This window comes from Agelaius tricolor, unplaced genomic scaffold (genome assembly GCF_023055355.1).
Source record: "Agelaius tricolor isolate 1412-34295 unplaced genomic scaffold, bAgeTri1.0.p SCAF_7, whole genome shotgun sequence".
Classification (NCBI taxonomy): Eukaryota; Metazoa; Chordata; class Aves; order Passeriformes; family Icteridae; genus Agelaius; species Agelaius tricolor.
Genome location: NW_027269267.1, coordinates 5232108 through 5249334, shown reverse-complemented (window position 1 = coordinate 5249334; position 17227 = coordinate 5232108). Strand labels below are relative to the sequence as shown.

Genomic DNA, 17227 nt, shown 5'->3' with positions numbered 1-17227 from the left:
GCCTGGGACAAACCATGACATAATCTAATCTAACATTTACATCATACACAGGCCATACATTTAGTTCAGAGCAGAGATTGCCACCATCACCCATCCTGGGCCTCGTCATTTGATAGAATTCTGGTAAATCTTCCCCAAATTAATTCTGTATGAAATCCATCAGCCTCCAACAGCTCTAAACACCCTCTGGTTTAATTTACACCCTCTTACACCTGCCTCATCCTGAGCAGCACAAACCACCCCAGGCATCAGCTGCTGCAGAAACCTTCCAGCAGCAACCAAAGAACTGAGCCCAAACACGAGTTCAGCCAGAGTCTGAGGCAGCACAGCCCTGGCACAGCACTCGTGGAGGATTCCCATCCCATTCTAAGGATGCTATGCCAGAAGCACATGCAATAATCTCCTTAAAGGAATGGCAGAATCCCCTCTGGAATTTCCTTTACTAGCAAAACACACGGGATTAAGTCTTGGTGCACGGAGTGGGTTTGTAGAACTTACAGGCAAAAGGAGTCACAAAGCAATTTATGAGCACAGCACTGCTGTCCCTGCTACTCATTTACCTTCTTCCCACCCTACAAACCCTTCCACACACAGAGACAAACCCCCCTCAGCCTGTCCAGCAACAGCCAGGCTTTCACAAAGATTTTCACAAGGGAGGCTCCTGCTCCCCATCAGGCAGAACAGAAACTGGGATTTGAGTCTCCCTTCTTTTATAAAGCACCCCAGCTATTATTTGCCTATTCCTAGGAGGGACCTCAGGCACATTTTGATCAGAAATTCTGTAACCAGAAGTTGGTTTCCTTTCCAATCATTTTTCCCCCAGTGCATCTGTGGTTTGGACATTGTATGTCAGGCAGAGGCACAAAAAACCCTCAAACATTATTACAGAATCAAGACAATAAATGTTGGAGATGAGCAGTGCTAGAGAGAAAGGATGAAGCGTTTCCATGTCAATTCTATATACACTGAAGAGCAAAGCAGACAACAAAAAAGTCACTTTAAAATTCACCACAGGAGCCACACTCAGCCCAAATTTGACACAGGCAAATGTCCCAGCAAGGATGTCTGTCCTTCCAACCAATAAATGGAGCATTTCTTCATGGAGATGGTAAAAGATAAAGTACTCAACACTTCTCTGTTTAGAATAGAATCTATTTTTATTCAACACAGGATGGTGAATGGATAAAAATCACAATAATCAGCATTAAAAAAAAATAAACAACAAACCAACCCTGCAGACACATTTAATTTTGGCTGTACCTACTGGTCACTCACATTTTGACATACAAAATTTTGTCAGTCTTGCCCATTTCCAGATATAAACACCTGATACTAACAAAACACACAGTTTATTCACTATTTGGGGGACCTTCAGGGTTTTTTAAAATAGAAAAACAAATCTTTTTGTCCAGCAAATTTGTGTCTTGGAGGAACTGAAATGTAATCTGTCATTACCCCATACCCAAGTCACTGCAGTGCAAAAGCTATTCAAATAAATAAATAAATAACAGCAGCAGCCCCAACAAGTAAAACCCAAAACACACTTAAATATCTTCAGAAATACAACCAAAAGCTTTTTAACATCACACTTCAGCCCACAGGGAACAGCTTCTCAAAATCTGAGCACAGCAGAGCTTGAACTGTTTCAATAAACTTGTATAAAGCTCTACACATATTTTTGGGGAAGGGGACTGGAATCCCCAGCTAAAGTGATCCTCCCTCCATCTCTCCCTCCCCACACAGGCACTGCAGTTGTGCCAGGACAGCTGTTTTGGGCTTGCAATGTTATTTTTGCCCCATCAGAGGCTGTTCCAGCAGTGCCCCCGGTTCAGCCTGGTTGAGTGAGGAGCAGTTGGACATTCCAGGAGCAGTTTCCCATTCCAGGAGGATGGAAACCCTTCCAAGTAACACTGCTGCTCAATTGTGACACATTTAACCACAGCCCAAGCACAGCACAGATTTTTGAGCTCAGTTGTTGAGAATCCCCCCTGGTTCACTCCAAATATGTGAAGTCAACCTTCCATCCATTAAGTGCAGGGACAGGACCCTCCCAGAGCTCCCTGCAAGGACCTGGCACCTTCCCCAAGGCCCTGTGGGGTCATCCCTGCACCTCTGCCCAGCTCAACAGCTAAAAATGAGCCCAGCCTGACACTGCCCAGGTCAAGCATGAAGCACAAACCAGCAGAAGCAACTCAAAGACTGAGCAGGTACAAAACAGCCCTGGAAATTAAGTGTTAGCAGCAGCTGATGGGACATTCCTGAATATTTTGCAGGGCTTTTGAAGTGTTTTGCTAATCAAGTGTAAAGACTCTTGCACTGTCTCACAAAACTTAAAGAGCATAGAGCAAGACAAAGGCCTAGAGTTTTAATAAATACAGTTAAGGATAACACACAGTTTAAATTACCTAATCTTTGTGATTTAAGTATAAACACCCCATACAAAAAAAAAGATTTCACTTTGTACATCTTAAAAAAGGCAAAATAAAATCACAGAAACATTCTGTTTGCAAAGCAGACAGCTATACAAAGAAATTATATGTTCTGAACACATTACACCATCTATTTTCTGGGTAGCACTAGGTACTCAAATGTTCTCTTACAAACTACCACCCACACAGGTAATTTTTCTTCTGATATTTTGGCTCCAAATCTGAAACCCAGAGCCACTTGAGAGAGATTTCTGGATATTAAGGCCCAGATCTGATGATGATTTCCACGTGCATACACCAGCCCTGGAACCCAACAGGGACCCCTGTGCCAGTGGGCACCAGAGCAGCTCCCCCTGCTCAGTCCTGTGCTGCTCACACAGCTCAGCTCACAGCTCTCTGCCACCCCAAAGAAACCCCTCTCATGTCAGCCCAGCCTGGCAGGGAAGTTAAAATGCACAACCATTTTATAATGCCCTGAAAAATCATTAGAGCCCCCACTGGAAATTCTGACTCATAAACTGCTTTTTGTTACTCAGGACTCTTTTTTTTTTAAATTTTTTTTGCATCATCCTGATGGAGGACTAACATCCATCCAGAGGATCTGTGAAAACTGCTAACTGCAGTACACAGCAAGAGTAAATTCTATTTTCTAACCTACCAAAAGGCTGGATGCTGTCCTTGGGAAGTAGAACTGTAGCTAAGCACTCATAACACAGCCAGGTGATTATTGTGTGAGCAGCTTCAAACCCTAATGGCAGCACATCCTCATAGCCAGCTGATATTGTCCTCTATAAAGTGATGCTCTCAGTGTACACAGATGACATAAGGGACACATTGCTCACTGACCCTGGCACAGCCACTCACACACTGTTGAAATTTCAACTTCCTCCTGCTCTAGCTTTGCCTTGATTGTTGGCAATTACACAGTTCATAGTTTCAATTAAAAACATCCTATCAAAAGAAAGAAAAAAGGCACTTGGTATTTCTCTTTGGCTCAGTTGAGGCATGCTGCTGAAACCTTCCCCAAGTCCCCATCTCTTCTGTGATGAGCAGTGGCCATCCTGAGGTATTATTCATGTGCAAAAATCAGAGCTCCAGGGATTCACCATGTCTCACACTGCCCCCAGCAAACCTGCAAGGCTCTTCACCACCCAGAGAGCCTTCAAACACACAGTCAGGTGTCCCATGGGGTTGGGATTTCAGGGAGCAGCTCCATCCACTGGCACACTCCTCATCCCAGCTCTGCTAGCTCAGTGCTCTTTGAACCTGGGGGAGAAAAGCAACCAGGCAGGAAAAGCTGAGGTGTGAGGCAGAACTGACACCAAAAGGCAGAATCCAGCCCCTGCTGTGCATTTTTCTATTCTCTCCATTTTACTTCTCCAATATTCTACAATCAAGGGGCTCGATTTAGTTTTTGTGTCTGGATTCAGTGAATTCTTTTTTTCTCAGTTTGAAATTCAGAGTCACCCTTTTCTTTAAGGAGAGCTTTTGGAAAGAGTTACATTTTAAACAATTATTAAACACAGGGCAGGCAATTCCCCACCTGCACAATGAAACCCATGGAGGATTAAATATTTTGGGAAAAAAAGCCCCCACAAACAAGAGACTGTGACAGAGGCATTTTAAGATATTTTTTGATAGATGTTCTAAAGGAAAATGTCCATGGTTTGAAAACATCAAACTGAGGTTACTCTTTTGAAGCAGAATTAAACCAGACAGAAATGGATCTGCACAAACCTTAACATGTCCAGTCTACATTTAGGTATTATGGGACAAAGGTTGGAATTGATCTTGGAGGTTTTTTCCACCCTTAATGATCATTTATGGCTATACATGGAAGGCTCAGAAATGTGTTTTCAAGGTGTTACTCAAGAGCAGCAGCCATAAAAAACACTTACAGGGTGTGATCTGCATGACACTGAAGTTCCTTCTGGATAAGACGGAGTAAGAGCTGCAAAAACAACCACAAAATCTCCTTTAGTATCATCCAGATAAACAAGAAGCAGAACTACTCATTGTTATTTGGAGAGTTTCTCATATGAAACATCACCCTGCAATGCTGAACTGGGTTTAAAAAAAATAAAGATTTAGAGATGCTCAGTAATGTTTGGTAGAGGAGCTTTCACAACAAGCAGGCAAGAGGAAAATAATTTCCTTTTTGCATCTGAGAGATCAATTTCTTTATACAAACCACAATGGTTTTCTGGTTTTACTTTACCAGCAAATGTGTAAAGAAACCAGCAGAGGGACCCCGAGGCTTCAAGAAAACGTGTCAGAAAGAAATTTTAGCTGCTATTTGCAAAAACAAGTGTGTGTGAAAAGCTTTATTCCCACAATTAGTCAAGGTGGGTGCAGGCAGTTCACATTTAGGTGTCTGTGCAGCATCAGGGATTTCAATGCACTTTAAAAGGATTATTCAGATAATAGCAGGAAAGTGATTTCACAAATACAATTGGATGGTTCTCATGTACATTAAAGACAGAATTGGAGCTTTCAGGGCTCCTCACTATTTCAGGTTGCATCATCCTCAGAATCTCACTGTTGTAAATTAAGTTTGCTCACTGTTGTAAGTATGAATGTATTAAGAAGTTAAATATTTTCAGAGGCACAGAAGTGGCCAAGAATGACAGAACTGAATGGCACATAAGAGGATAAAGCCCTCTCCAGGTACCCTTGGAGAAATAACATTTGAACACAGGTATCCATGTGCTGCACTGCAAAAACCAGGAAAAGCAGAACACTTATGCAAAAAAGGATTTATTGCAACTGCAGAGCCAAACCTCTTAAAACCAGAGCTTTGCAAAGGTGTTTTAATTGAGTCCTCAAAGAAATGTGACATTTTTTTCACTTTAATCAATAACTGTAAGAGAAAAACAACGTTAACTTTATCTAGGAAAAATATGACCACCTCCTAAGCCTCACTCTGCAGCATGAAATAGCAAATACTGAAACAAGCTGCTGACTACCAGTGGCAACACACTTCAGCTATCAACTTACCTAATTTATTTATTTAATTTATACTCCTACACATGAAAAAATATATATTTATTATATATAATATATATATTTAATATATACCCCTAACCATGAAAAAATTAGTTTTAAAATTGGGGTTTAAATTATATTTAGGAAAAAAAAAAAAGCCTCAGTTGTAGCTCAAAGGCTTCCTGATTTTCTAGTGTCAGGAAGGCAATGGTCTGACACTCTCAGCTCCTCTGCAGGAGCCCAGAGCTCAGTGCTTTGGACCAAGCCAGCACCTGTGTGCTCTTCTCTTCTTGCCCCAAACATCTGCTCCTGGCTACTGTCAAAAGTCAGGACTGCCAGTTCTTCATCTAATTTAGTACAGCTGTCTCAGGGCCCATCTGGAAAATGTGATGCATTAACTTTCAACAGCTTCATTATCAGGGTGATTTTGGTGATACAGCAATGTAGGAAATAGTTTTTATGGCTTTGAGAAACTGGCTTTAAAGGCAACAGAAGTGATTGTTCCATGAGTGGAATCTAAGGCAATTTCTAGGTCTAAATGTGAGGATTTACTTGAATTGTGCCTGCTCTAAGCTGCTCACCCAGCAATTAACAGCTGGATATTTGCTCAGAAATTGAAGTTCATCAGAACTGATCTGCACTTTTGATTAAAATTAGATAAGAATTTCAAAACAAGCAAATTTGCTGTTAGACTGAAAATCTCCTACACCACTGGAAGTCTAATACAATACAGGATATTGAAATGGCAAAAGGACAATTTGCATTTTGGGACAGTTTAGCACAGAGGAAATACACATCATCTAAATTTTTAGACTTACTAGCAAGGCACATGCATCTGCCACCATGAGCATGTAAAACACATTGTTCCAACCAGAAGGAGAAATAAGGCCAGCCAGGAGAGGCCCCAAAGCTGCACCTGAAATACAATATTGGCATTTTATTTTGGTATTTTATATTACATACTGCCAGAACTGTGCAATGTAAGATTCACTGAACTGAAATGCAGTTATTCTGAATTAGAGTATCCATTTTTCCACCTAGTTAACTCAGTATTAAATCTGATGTATTAAAAAGTCCCAGTAAGTGCAAAAACATTACTGGTACAGATGGGGAGCTGGAGGAGTTAGATGTGTGACAAACACCTGCCTTTGGCTCAACAACATGCTCATCCTGTATTAAGCTGAATTTTACTCAGTCTTCCCTTCCACATGGAGGGCATAAATAAAATATCCCTGATCCCAGGACAGGCCAGTGCCATCTCCTTTTGCTGTCTGTGCCCCGTCGATGCTTTGAGAGGCTGCCTGGACAGAGGCTAGACAGTATCAAAGGAATAAAGTAGGGATTTATTAAAAAGGCCTTCAAAGGATACACCTTGGGCAGTACAAGAGCCTGGCTGGGGCTACACCTAAGATGGCCATGAGTTTTCACACTTTTATGTTTTGGTCCATTTCCATGTTGGGGTTAATTGTCCAATTACAGCTCCAGGTTATGCAGTCCCATTCTCCCAGATTGCTCTCATCAGTTTGCAGTCGTTTGCACTTTTTGGGCCTGAACCTGCAACAGTGTCCTTGGTTCTGGGGCTGGAAAAGGATTGTTTTATCTAATTAAACTGCAAAGAGAACTTGCTAACACTTTCTATGAAGTTCAGAGTTCTGTACTAATGCAGTACATAACCTGGAAAATATGAAAGCTAAAACTTAAGGCATCACAGTGATCCCCCCCTGTGGTGGTGTTTGAGGGTCCCCAGGATGAGAGAAGAGATGAGAACCTTGACTCCATGTTTCAGAAGGCTGATTTATTATTTTATGATATTCTATTATATTAAAAGAAAATGATATACCAAAACTACACTAAAGAAGGAGAAAGGAGACATCAGAAGGCTAGCAAGGAGTGAGAATAAAATCTTGTGATTGACCAGAGAGTCTGACACAGCTGGACCATGATTGGTCATCAAGGAAAAGCAATTCACATGGAACCAATCAAAGTGCACCTGTTGGGAAGCACCCTCCAAACCACATTCTAAGCAATCAGATAATCATTGTTTACATTTCGTTTCTGAGGCCTCTCAGTCTCTCAGGAGAAAGTTCCTGGCAAAGGTATTTTTCAGAAAATATGTCAGTGACATGCCCCTTCCTCCCACCCTCAGCTGTGGGACCACTGGAGGTTTCATGTGAAGTTTGTGCTATTCCCCATTTCCAAAACTGTTCTGAGCCCTGGCCAAATGTGACCTGAAGAGCCCAGTTTTTTGGAAATGCTTTGTTGTAAGCTGTCAGAGCTGGGGCAGGCGGCCCTGGCTTACCCACAGATCCTGTCCCGTCGATGATGGCCGTCACCGTGGACAAGGCCCTTGCGTTCCCCTTCAGGCTCTTGTGGGTACCCTGGGGGGACAGAGATGGCTCAGCCCCACGCTGAGCTGAGCCCTGATAACAGCACCCATCTCCCACCCCTCCCATGGGCTCTGTGCTGGGGAGATGCCTCAAGGCCAAGGATGAAGTGGGCATTGCCTGGGGTCACCTTGCCAACACCTCCAGGCCAAGGGCAGGGCTCCAGAGGATGCCTGGAGATTTCTGCCCTGCTCCTTGTCCTGTACTTAAAACATTCCCACATTTAAGACAATAAGAGGACTTTTGCCTCTTGCTTGGTGCCCTAAGGAACCAACACATTACAAAACAAACTTCCAAAGTCTCCCTGCTGAGCAATGTTGGTGTTTTCACATGGCATTTGTGACTTGGCTGACCTGATCTTGCTGGAAGTGCTGGCAGCTTAAGTACCTGGACTTTTTATTTTCACACACCTTTACTTGTGTTAAGGTCTGTGCCAGATAGAACTTTCTGGTGGGAATTAAATCACCAGCTCATGTCTCACACAGCTACAGCTCCCCTAATCATTTAAAAATGCAAAATATAAACGGGGCCAAGGCACCTGCACAGAGGCCAGGCTTTGCATGCAGCCTTCAGACTCACTCTGGGCTGTTACCCACAGTCTTGTGAGTGGTCAAGAATAATTTAGAAGCCTCTCAAAAGCATGGCACTCACACTAAAACACAAATTCTAAAGCAAATCTCAGTGGCTGAGTTTAGCATTTCCTTTTTCCATCTACTTACTCCTCTGCTTTGGGCCAATGCAGCCCCTTCCCTGGTGACCCTGCAGAAGTCAAAGGGCTCTCCTGGAGGCCAAATGTCACAGGGAAAGCCAAACTCACCAAGTCAGCAGAGACAGCAGTGGTGATCAGGGCATAAGGGCCATTCACCAGGGCACCACTGATAAGCAGCATCACTGTTCCAAGTTAAAAAAAAAAAAAAAAAAAGAAGAAGAAGAAGAAAATGTGAGTTGTATTGTATTTGCAGGGTGCCCCAGGGCAGGAATGATGAATCTGACTCCATGTTCTCAGAAGGCTAATTTATTATTTTATGATACTATATTATATTAAAAAATACTAAACTAACTATACTGAAGAATACAGAAAAGATACAGAAGAATGCTAAAAAGATAATAATGAAAATTGGTGACTCTCTCCAGAGTCTCAACACAGCTTGGCCCTGATTGGCCAAAGAGTGAAAACAACTCACAGCAGAATCCAATGAAACAATCACCTGTGGGTAAACAATTTCCAAACACATTCCACATGAGCAAAACAGAAGAGAAGGAAATAAGATAAGAATTGTTTTCCTTTTCTCTGAGGGTTCTCAGCTTCCCAGGAGAAAAATCCTGAGCAAAGGGATTTTTCAGAGAATGTGAATGCCACAGAGTTGCATAAGAAACTGTTCACCATAACAACAGGGGACAGCACAGCCCATGGCTCCCAAATGGTTTAATCCTTCCCTGGCTCCCCTGACCCAAAATTGGGAAAGAAAGAAAGAAAACCAGCATCCCTTCCTCTCTCTTTTCAGCGCTCACTCCATGATGTGAATTCTCAAACGTACCAGCAGATGGGGCTGAGACAAAAGGCACTTCCCAGGGTCTTTAGTGATCCTGGGAGGCCACAGAAAGGGGAATATTTGCCCAAACTGGCCATGAGGGCAGGGGGTGCTCACAAGATAACACCCACAAGTCCCTTCTCTCCTTGTAGAGCAGCAGAGGACCCTGAAAGTGAAGGAGCCCTTCAGGCAGGTGAGACAGCACTGCCTCCCTCCTGCTTCCATTTCTGGTTTGAGGGCACACACACAAAGCCACAGGTGAATTCTGCCTACTCAAGTGAAGTTAATGCTGCTGTCAAAAGCACTACAGGCAATATTTAAACATCTCTGACATTTGGCACAAGGGATATAAAAAAGCCTGTGCTGACACAACAAGCTCCAGGAAGACTAATGATATTAATTAGATCTGTTCTCTTGTCATCTCTTACTGATTTTCTATCTTCCTACTTCAACCTGTAAAAAGCCTACAAGACCAAATTTAAGAATTTTATTCCATACTTGCTCCTCTAAGGAAAAGATAAAATAGAAAACAAAAGATAAAATAGAAAAAGCATCAAAGTTCATAGAAAGCCAGGCAGAATAATTTAAGAATACTCACCTACAGTAGCCTCAAGGCCCATTTTACTGACTGCAGAGAACATGTAGAGCTGGGAAGAGAATAACCAAGCACTCAGAATACCAACATATGGACTAATCCTGGGTTCTCCATTTGCCCCATGTTAACTACAAGATATTTTAATTGGCATTACATGAAAGTTCCAGATTTTACTAAACCCTTTCAGGCCACAGTAGAAGGACTGTTTGATTGGACACAGAAGGGAGATAAGGGGTAGAATCCCATTCCTCTATGTCTTTTAAGAAAGAAGAGTGTTATGAGACCACTCAATTTTAAATCTCCTATTGCAGCTTTAACACAGCACAGAATACAACTCATTAAAAACATCAAATAAAAAATGTCTCTCTCATGTCAATCTGCTAGTTTTCCAACAATTACAGCTCAGAAATTTTAGCCTAAAATTCTGGCTAACAACTAAACATCAGATTTTACGAGAGAGTGAAACTTTTCATACATAAGACTTGTTTAGTAAACAAGCTTGTTAAGCCCCAATATCTGTACTTGCTCAACTTTTCATGCCAGTTTTTAATCTGGCCTGGACTGTTTAGATCCAGGCTGGGAGATGCTGCCTGCAGAACTGTCCAGGGAATGGTGTCACAGCTGTGGGACAGGGGCAGGCTCTTACTGTGGGTGCTGCAAGCAGCAACATCATTCCACAGGTTGATGCTCTCTTCTCCAGCCTGTCTGAAATCAGACCTGCCAAGATCCCACCTGAAAGAACACACAGGTGTGAGGAATACATTCAGGGTGTGTTTTGCACAAAAGACATAACTTTAATTTAGTTAAACAGAACCCATTGGTTTTTGCTGCATAGTTACACAATTCATACAGCAACATCCTCATGAACCCAACCACTTTTGACCTGAAGACAACAGAACCAGAAATTGTTTCTCCTTATTATTTATTTCAAATATCCAAGGCAAAAAGCCCTTTACCAGGTGCCACATGGCCCTGCTGCTGGAGTTCTGGTATTCACTCACTGGTCTCACATGCAAGAGAAAACTTGGTTCTCTGCAGCCAGGCAAACAAACTAAATTGTCTGCATTGGCATTTAAATTTATTCAGTGGTCACCCTGAAAATGATACAGGAATAGCCTAGTCATTATTATTATTATTATTATTATGATCTCCCAATTTTATGACATACATCTATATAAAGCATCAAGGAAAAAACAAACCAAAACATCTGTGGAAATTAACCACTAATCTTAAGTTAGATTGAGAAAAAGAAGTATTTTGCTAGGTGGTGACCAGGACTTATGGGCCAGAGCTGATGGAGATAAAAGATTCCATATTTTGTCTATTCTGATCTGTACTGGACAGCAGCACTGGCTGTGAAGGTATTTTACTAGATTTTCACTTTTCAACTCTCAGCTCAGTACCTTTACTGCTACTCTCCTACAGTACAAATAATGAATATGAGCTATAAAATATGTAAGCTGTGTACACCAGAGCCCTTCCTGAACTGGTGTGATCAGGAGTGAAATAACATTAAAACTTACCGAAGATCCCACCCACATCAAACAGCGTAGAAAGGTCCCCAGCTCTTTTGGCATCAAGATGCTCTGGTGAGAGAAGCAAAACATTTGTCTCATTTCTGGACTATAAAACATGGAAATCTCAGCAGTCTTGTAATGCCAGGGCAAAGGCATCTTACACCAGAACTCTTCATTCAGATAATCCACAATAAGGTGATGTTGTGTAAAAGAAGCAAGAACAAAAGTAGGTATTCAGCAATACAGACTTTTGAATGCAATTGCTCTCACTGGAAGAGACATTTTACCACTTTTATAATCACAGAATTACAGAATTGGGTTGGAAGGGATATTCAAAGGTCATCCAGTCCAACCCCTCTGCCATGAGCAGGGACATCTTCAATGAGATCAGAGCTCCATCCAGCCTGAGCTGGAATGTTCCCAGGGATGGGCATCCACAGGTTCTATGGTAGCCTGTTGTAGCATTTCAGCACCCTCACTGCAAAAGATTTCTTCTTTATATCTAGTCTAAATCTCTCCCCTTTTAGTCTAAAATCATTACCCTTCTTCTATCACAACAGACCTTGCTAAGAAGTTGGTCCATCTTGCACTCTAAAAGTATAAAAAGATCAAAACTGCAGTACTGGACAGATAAAGAAACTCATTTACATTATATTGTGTATGTTTTAACAGGACACTTCAGTCTTAAATATTGTTAGAAAGTAAAACTTTTTGATTTGTTTGCAAGAGCCAAAGAGACAGTATTTATTCCTGGAATTACTGAATTACAGAGACTTCTGCCTGTTTTGAAAATGCCCTCTCATAGCACTGAATTCATTAACCTGCTTGGTGACTTACAACTCCCCTGCTACTGCAGCAGAAAAAAGCCTCTTTCAGAAGCAGCAATGTTTATTTTCTTATTTATTCCAAGCTCCTATTTGCAGAGACTGTGCAGCCATAATCCAGCACCCCTTTCCTGTAATACTCACCCACATTTGTGATGTACAGGGGAAGCCAGAAGAGGAAAGTGTAGCTCACCAGCTTTGCAAACAGGAGACAAAGGGAGAACTCCACAACTCCCTGAGAGAACAATGAAAACAGGGAGTTAGTATCTAAGAGCTATTTGCTTTCACAGACCATTATGAAAATGGTTTCTAGGAAGCATTTAGGCTTTTCTTTTTCTCTCATGAATTCCCAAGAGGCATTTTTTCCCTGAGAGCACAAAGCTTGTACTCTGAGCAGACCGTGGTTATTTTACTTACATGTTTCCTTTCAATTGTACTGAACTGCCTGAAGAGAGAACACTAAAATGGCACTGAATAACCTGAGCAGAGAACACAGAAATGAAGGGGAAGGATTTTACACTGTTTGGGAACACCTGCATCACTTATTTCCCTTAAGTAAAGTTGTTCTACAGCATTATAGCAGGTTTGGAGTGTGTTCCAGAGAAACTGGCACATTTTTGTGCTCTCTATCTCCTTCCTTCAGATGGGTTCAAGATTTTTCCCTTATTGTTCAGCTCTGTAAAAAGCCAGTGTGACACAGTTCAGACCAGAATGTGGTAAGAGCACATCACAGACTGAGCAATGACCTGTTAAAGCTCTAACTTGCTCCATCCTCATTCCTGCTGAGCACATAAAAGTGCATTTACTGCACAGAGCTGCAGCTAAACTACCCCATCTTCATTCCCTTCACCATCTGATAACTTCTTGTTTGAAAGCAGATTTCCTTAATCCCTGGTATGGAGGGCTGCAGTTACCCTGAGGAACAGCACACACACTCCACATGCAGCTGTGACCCTTCCCAACACCAGGCAGGACAAATCCCACAGGGTTTCAGAGATCCCAGGTGGCAGCAGCAGCAATTTGTCACCCACTACTTCCACTCTGCTACAGGAAAAACAGTAGAGGACCAGACTGAACATGAGGAGAAGATGCAGGAATACAGTGGTTGGGTGCAGGATTTTTTTTTACTCTACACATGGTCCAAATCAATCTGCAAATAATCCTAATTCTGCATTCAGGCTTCAGTTCAAGAGGAAAATCAAAAATGACAGGTTCTGACCTTGAGGAAACTTCCTTTCCTTTACCAGCAGTCCAAATGTTTGGGCTGCCTGAAACTTCTCAGACAAGAGATTTTAAGATTTAAGTTTTTTAAAACAATGCTGAGGAATGTAAAAAGGGAAGCCATAAAAGGAAGTTCTGACACACAGAAGTGCTTATGGACTCAGTTTGCTATTCCACCTTTAACAAGTACATGCCATTAGGTTCAGTCAACTTTCAGAACAGACTTTAGGACAGAATAAACAATTTCAGTCAGAAGGGACCTACAGCAAGCACCCTGTCCCACTGCTGGACCCCTTCAGGGCTGACACAAGGTGAAGCACACTGATAAAGTCATTATCCAAATGCCCCCTGACCATTCTCACAGAGAGATCAGCAGCTCTCCCTCCACCTCCCCTCCTCAGGAAGCTGCAGGGACAGTGAGGTCCCTTCTCAGCCTCCCAGCCTCCTTTCCTCCTAATTAATCAAGCCCAAAGCCCCTGCATTTCAAGAGTGTGATATCAAGTTAATACCCACTACTGTCCTGTCACTGACATATTTTCTGAAAAATCCCTTCACCAGGATTTCCTCTCCTGGGAAGCTTCTGCTTCTCCATGTTTTGCTACTTTGGAATGTGATTTGGAGAATTGTTTACCCAGCATGTGAATTGTTTTTAATTAATGGCCAATCACAGCCAGCTGTGTCGAGGCTGTGAGCAGTCACAGGTTTTTATTATTCATTTCTTTCTAGCTTTCTGATGTCTCCTTTCTCTTTCTTTAGTATACCTTTAATATATCATTTTCTTTTAATATAATATATATCATAAGATAATAAATCAGCCTTCTGAAACATGGAGTCAAGATTCTCATCTCTTCCCTCATCCTGGGGACTCTCACACACCACCACAGTGTCCCACCCAGGACTTCATGGAAACATGGATTCTGAGGCAAAACTTCATTGTGAAGAGGAGCAGCACAGGCACTCACAGGTATCCTGAGGGCCCCAAGGAAGCTGATGGCTGATGTCCCATGCCTTCCTTCCCCAGTGGCCACGCTGCTGTTCTCACTGTCACTGAGCAAATGCTGCATCTCTGCATCCTGCAACATCCCCCAGCAACAGGTGAGAGAGAGAAGAGAACAAAAACAAAGTATGTATCAAGAAATCACACAGCTCCAAAATAATTTTTAGAAACAAGTACCTAATTTGTCATAGCTTTTAAAAATGACAGTTTTTAAAAAGTGACAGCTTTTAAAAATGTCTTGGTGTGGATAGCCAGAGTATACAGAGAGAGTAGAGACTATATTCAGAATATCAGGTGGTGTCTGTGTGCAAACACTCCAGAATAGAATCAAGTTTCTGTTCTATTGAAAAACAATTTCAAGTTGCAAAACCCCCACATATTAAGAATACATTCCATGGAATAAAACAGTTTCAATCTTCCCTCACCTCACCACATAAATGTGGTCTAAAAAGCTGACAAGCTACTGAGTCCTACAACACTGTGTAAAAGGAATTTCTACAAGGATACATTTCTGTATAAAATCATGTATTATCTTCTTTCTGTACAAATACTAAGCCAGTTTTTCAGGCTCTGTAACATCATCTTACTGACTGATCTAAGTACAGGCCATCTTTCCATGAGTTATGGACAGTGAGTGCTTTCTGTTAAGCAATCACTTATTTTTTTTTTCAAATCTGTAATCTGTTCCATTTGAGCATTGCAATTGAGCATTGCAAAATATAAAAGCCTGGAGTTCACCAGCACTGCCCAAGTTGTGAATTCTGAGTTCTTTTCTAGTACTAGGAGGGATTTTATTTCAAGAACTCCACTGGCTGCTAAGAATACTTGTGGAGCAAGTTACCACTGCACAAGAACAAGCCATCCCAGTGTAGCCAGGAGAGTTTATGTTATTTTTAATCCTCTACCAGACTGAAGTGAACTCTGAGAATAGAACTGGAAATTTACATCTTACAGCTGTACACAGAAAAAAAACCCCAAAAATCAGGTATAAATAGACCTCAGTACTTGTTTTCCAACTTGGAAAAAGGATGGGATGCAGATATCCTCACTGTCACCTGCTTGCTGAGAGGCTTTACCAAGCTGTGCATTTCTCCTATTTATGTATTCCACACACTGTCTTCCTTCTCCTAATTCTTCAGCATCTGAACAAAGCCTCAGTGAAGAATTAAGCCTCAAATATATATTTGCCTGTAGGCTAGAAAGGATATAACAGCAGGCTGTTCCATTTCCAGTGCTTATTGCAAAGATGAAAACTTGGATTAATATTTGCTAAGCTGATGGGGAGAGAAAAAACCCCTAAGTGCAGGAAAAATTCAATTCTGCTATTTTACATTCAGTGTTTCTAAATAAATTCAGTTTTTTAAATAACATCATTTAGGAGAGGGCACCAGGGAACCATCTGGACACCTGAGCCCAGACACTCAGCATAGTTTTAGATGCCATGCAGCATCCAAATTTTAGATTTGATTGTTAGATGGGATGCAGGAAATACAGGAGTCCAGTGTCTGGGCTCAGGTGATAAAGCATTAACCAAAAGACACAAAAAAACATCTAGAGACCTTTGACATAGCCCTGCAGACCTATGTCATGGCCCAGGAGTCACTCCATGATCATAAAAATATTTCTCTTCTGAATTACTGGAGCAACTTCAAAACTTGAACTATTTTAACAGCACCAATTCAAACCATAAGCTATTAAAATTTTTTAAAATATGAGAGAGAGTGGAGAAAAAGAAGGGAAAAAAGAAGGGTCTAAGCAGTGAAGCTCCCCAGTGGATTCTAGATGGTGTCTGAGTATCTCCTGCACAATCAGCACAACAAACCCAGCCAGGACTGTCTGAAGCAATGCTGCTCATTTCTCAGACAAGCAGCTCTCAATCTGTTTTAGAGGAATGGGTAAATATTGAAGCAGAGGTGACCAAAGTCTAAATAACTTATTTAAACTCATGCTGGAAACTTTTGTCAATGATTTGGGGGTTTTTATGCTGCACAGAGCTAAAGGATAAATAAACCCAGCAGTTTGTGCTTGGCAGAGATGACTTGTACAGCTTTGCCCACTTGTCTAGAGCATGATTAGGCATATGGCACACTCTTGATCTCTGGGGAAGGATTCATTATCCCCCAGTTTTGTGTCATTTTTAAGAGGCCAAGCTAACACAAGCAGCAAAGAAGGCACAGAGTTATTCAGGTCACGCAGCCAAAACCACATTCTGCTTTCAGTCACTGCAGATCCTGAGTATTTGCTTCCTTTTTACAGTAATTGCAGAGGTCAATGAAAACCCAGTAAAAGCTGCCATTCCAATGTGCTTGGAGACCAAGGCATAAATGCAGAACATCTGCTGTTTGTAGAGGCTCAAAAGCTGCCTGTGAAAATCAGCTCCAAATAACCCCTATGAAAAGGGGAAGATGTTCAGCTTGGCTCTGACAAGAACAACTCGTTCTTCTGTCACTGGCAGAAAATCAGGAAGCCCCAAAGAGCAACAAAGAAGGGGATTTAGTGATTTTATTATTTTTAAACCTTGTTGAGACTCTGTCTTACAAGCATTCCCCAGCTGGCAGGGAAGAGGGAGAAGGGGGGATATTCCCAGGATTGCCAGCAGTTCCCCCAGTTCATTGTCTGTGCTGTCCCTCTGTCCTGCTCCCAAGGGACACCAGTCAGTGGGACAGGGGTGCAGGTTCCTCACCCTTGGCTGGCCAGACCCTTCACAGGGTGGCAGTAGCAGAGTTAAAAAGGAAATCTGTCT

General features: G+C 41.9%; 1 protein-coding gene across 7 annotated transcripts in view; it reads right to left on the bottom strand.

The window, feature by feature from the left end:
- Window positions 1-1138: 1138 nt before the first annotated feature.
- SLC37A1 (solute carrier family 37 member 1) overlaps window positions 1139-17227 on the bottom strand; it is a 36452-nt gene continuing 20363 nt past the window's right edge. For all 7 annotated transcript variants that reach the window (XM_071430204.1, XM_071430201.1, XM_071430198.1 and 4 more), the window contains 10 exons: window positions 14450-14560; window positions 12411-12501; window positions 11449-11511; window positions 10572-10657; window positions 9929-9977; window positions 8616-8689; window positions 7714-7792; window positions 6233-6330; window positions 4328-4380; window positions 1139-3695 (listed from right to left, as the gene is read on the bottom strand). In XM_071430204.1, the coding sequence (XP_071286305.1) occupies window positions 3680-3695; window positions 4328-4380; window positions 6233-6330; window positions 7714-7792; window positions 8616-8689; window positions 9929-9977; window positions 10572-10657; window positions 11449-11511; window positions 12411-12501; window positions 14450-14560 (720 nt within the window). In that variant the 3' untranslated portion in view covers window positions 1139-3679. The remainder of the gene's footprint in view (window positions 3696-4327; window positions 4381-6232; window positions 6331-7713; window positions 7793-8615; window positions 8690-9928; window positions 9978-10571; window positions 10658-11448; window positions 11512-12410; window positions 12502-14449; window positions 14561-17227) is intronic.